The sequence below is a fragment of the Charadrius vociferus genome, unplaced genomic scaffold, assembly GCF_000708025.1.
Source record: "Charadrius vociferus isolate BGI_N301 unplaced genomic scaffold, ASM70802v2 scaffold398, whole genome shotgun sequence".
Classification (NCBI taxonomy): Eukaryota; Metazoa; Chordata; class Aves; order Charadriiformes; family Charadriidae; genus Charadrius; species Charadrius vociferus.
Window position 1 is genome coordinate 911,902 of NW_009649571.1, and position 1,245 is coordinate 913,146.

The following is a 1,245-nucleotide window of genomic DNA, read 5'->3' on the forward strand; positions in this document are numbered from 1 at the left end:
TGGGCAGAGCAGCCATGTCTGCAGGGTGTTCGTGCGAGCCGCTCGCCGTGCCCACGGGAGCCCCCGGCCCCCTCCAGCCCCAGCCCGGCAGCAGCCCCGGGGGTGGCTGAACCTCCTCTGCCAGAGGGGCATGAACCCCCCGCACGCTCAGGCCGAGCCCGCGGGCAGCGTTGTCGGGGAGACTCCCGTACACCGGTTGAGGGATGCGGCTGGTTTGCCCCGTCTCTGAGCAGCCCTGATGCTTCGCAGCCGCCGGCAGCCTCGTGCTGTTAGCCCTGCTCTGAAAGCTCCCCGGCCGCCGGCTCCTCCACCGCGCGGTGTTTATCTCCTTCCCCGGGCAGGGAGCAGAACAGCACCAAGGCCGAGCAGGTCTTCGCCGAGGTTGCCAAGGCCATTGGCGAGTACCCTGTGGACTTCCGCGGAGCTCGGATCCTCACGGGGAACGAGGAGGGCTCCTTCGGCTGGATCACCGTCAACTACCTGCTGGAGACGCTGGTCAAGGTGCGGGCTGGGGGAGAGGGCAGAGGGGGTCTGAGCAGAGTGTACATCCCCTCTGAGCTACGCCCAGGTTTATGTATTCCCAGAGAGGGGAACAATGTAGGTTTATGACACTAGTCACCCAAATAAATGCAGCCTGTGGCTGTGAACTGCAGATTCAACTCCACTGATGGGATTAACAGAATCAAGGTCTTTGTGTCCAGCTCAGCCTGGCCCTGTGCTCTCCACTTACATATGGGTCCGTTTTGGTATCACAGGGGTGCAATATCAGACCCCAGACGAATGTGTTACTCTTTCCCTCCTCAAAGTCTCTGGATCCCGGATGATGTGCAGCAGCCAAGGGGCCAGACCTCAGTGCTACACGGAGGTCTATGTGGGCGAAGGAGGACCAAGGCAGGAAGGGGTTAAACAGGGAGACAGGTCGTAGAAGGTCTCTGAGGGTCTTTAGAGCCCACAAGACCTTGAGGGAAGAGACAGGGACTGTGACTCCCTCCAGTTCACACTAACACTTGCCATCTTATGGCGCCAGTTTTCCTTTGCAGAGAAATGGGAACATCCACAGGACACTGAGGTTCTGGGAGCTCTGGACCTCGGAGGTGCCTCAACACAAATAACCTTCCAGCCTGGAGTCACCATTGAGGACAAGAACACCTCTGTCTTCTTCAGGCTGTACGGCACCAACTACTCGCTCTACACCCACAGCTACCTGTGCTACGGGCAGACACAGGCCTTGAAGAGGCTGTTGGC

General features: G+C 59.7%; 1 protein-coding gene across 1 annotated transcript in view; it reads left to right on the forward strand.

Moving 5' to 3' along the window:
- LOC104291111 (ectonucleoside triphosphate diphosphohydrolase 8-like) overlaps positions 1–1,245 on the forward strand; it is a 6,005-nt gene that overhangs the window by 1,818 nt on the left and 2,942 nt on the right. The window contains exons 4-5 of the mRNA XM_009890309.1: positions 342–501; positions 1,028–1,245. The exon at positions 1,028–1,245 is cut by the window's right edge and continues 8 nt beyond it. Coding sequence (XP_009888611.1) covers positions 342–501; positions 1,028–1,245 — 378 coding nt within the window. The remainder of the gene's footprint in view (positions 1–341; positions 502–1,027) is intronic.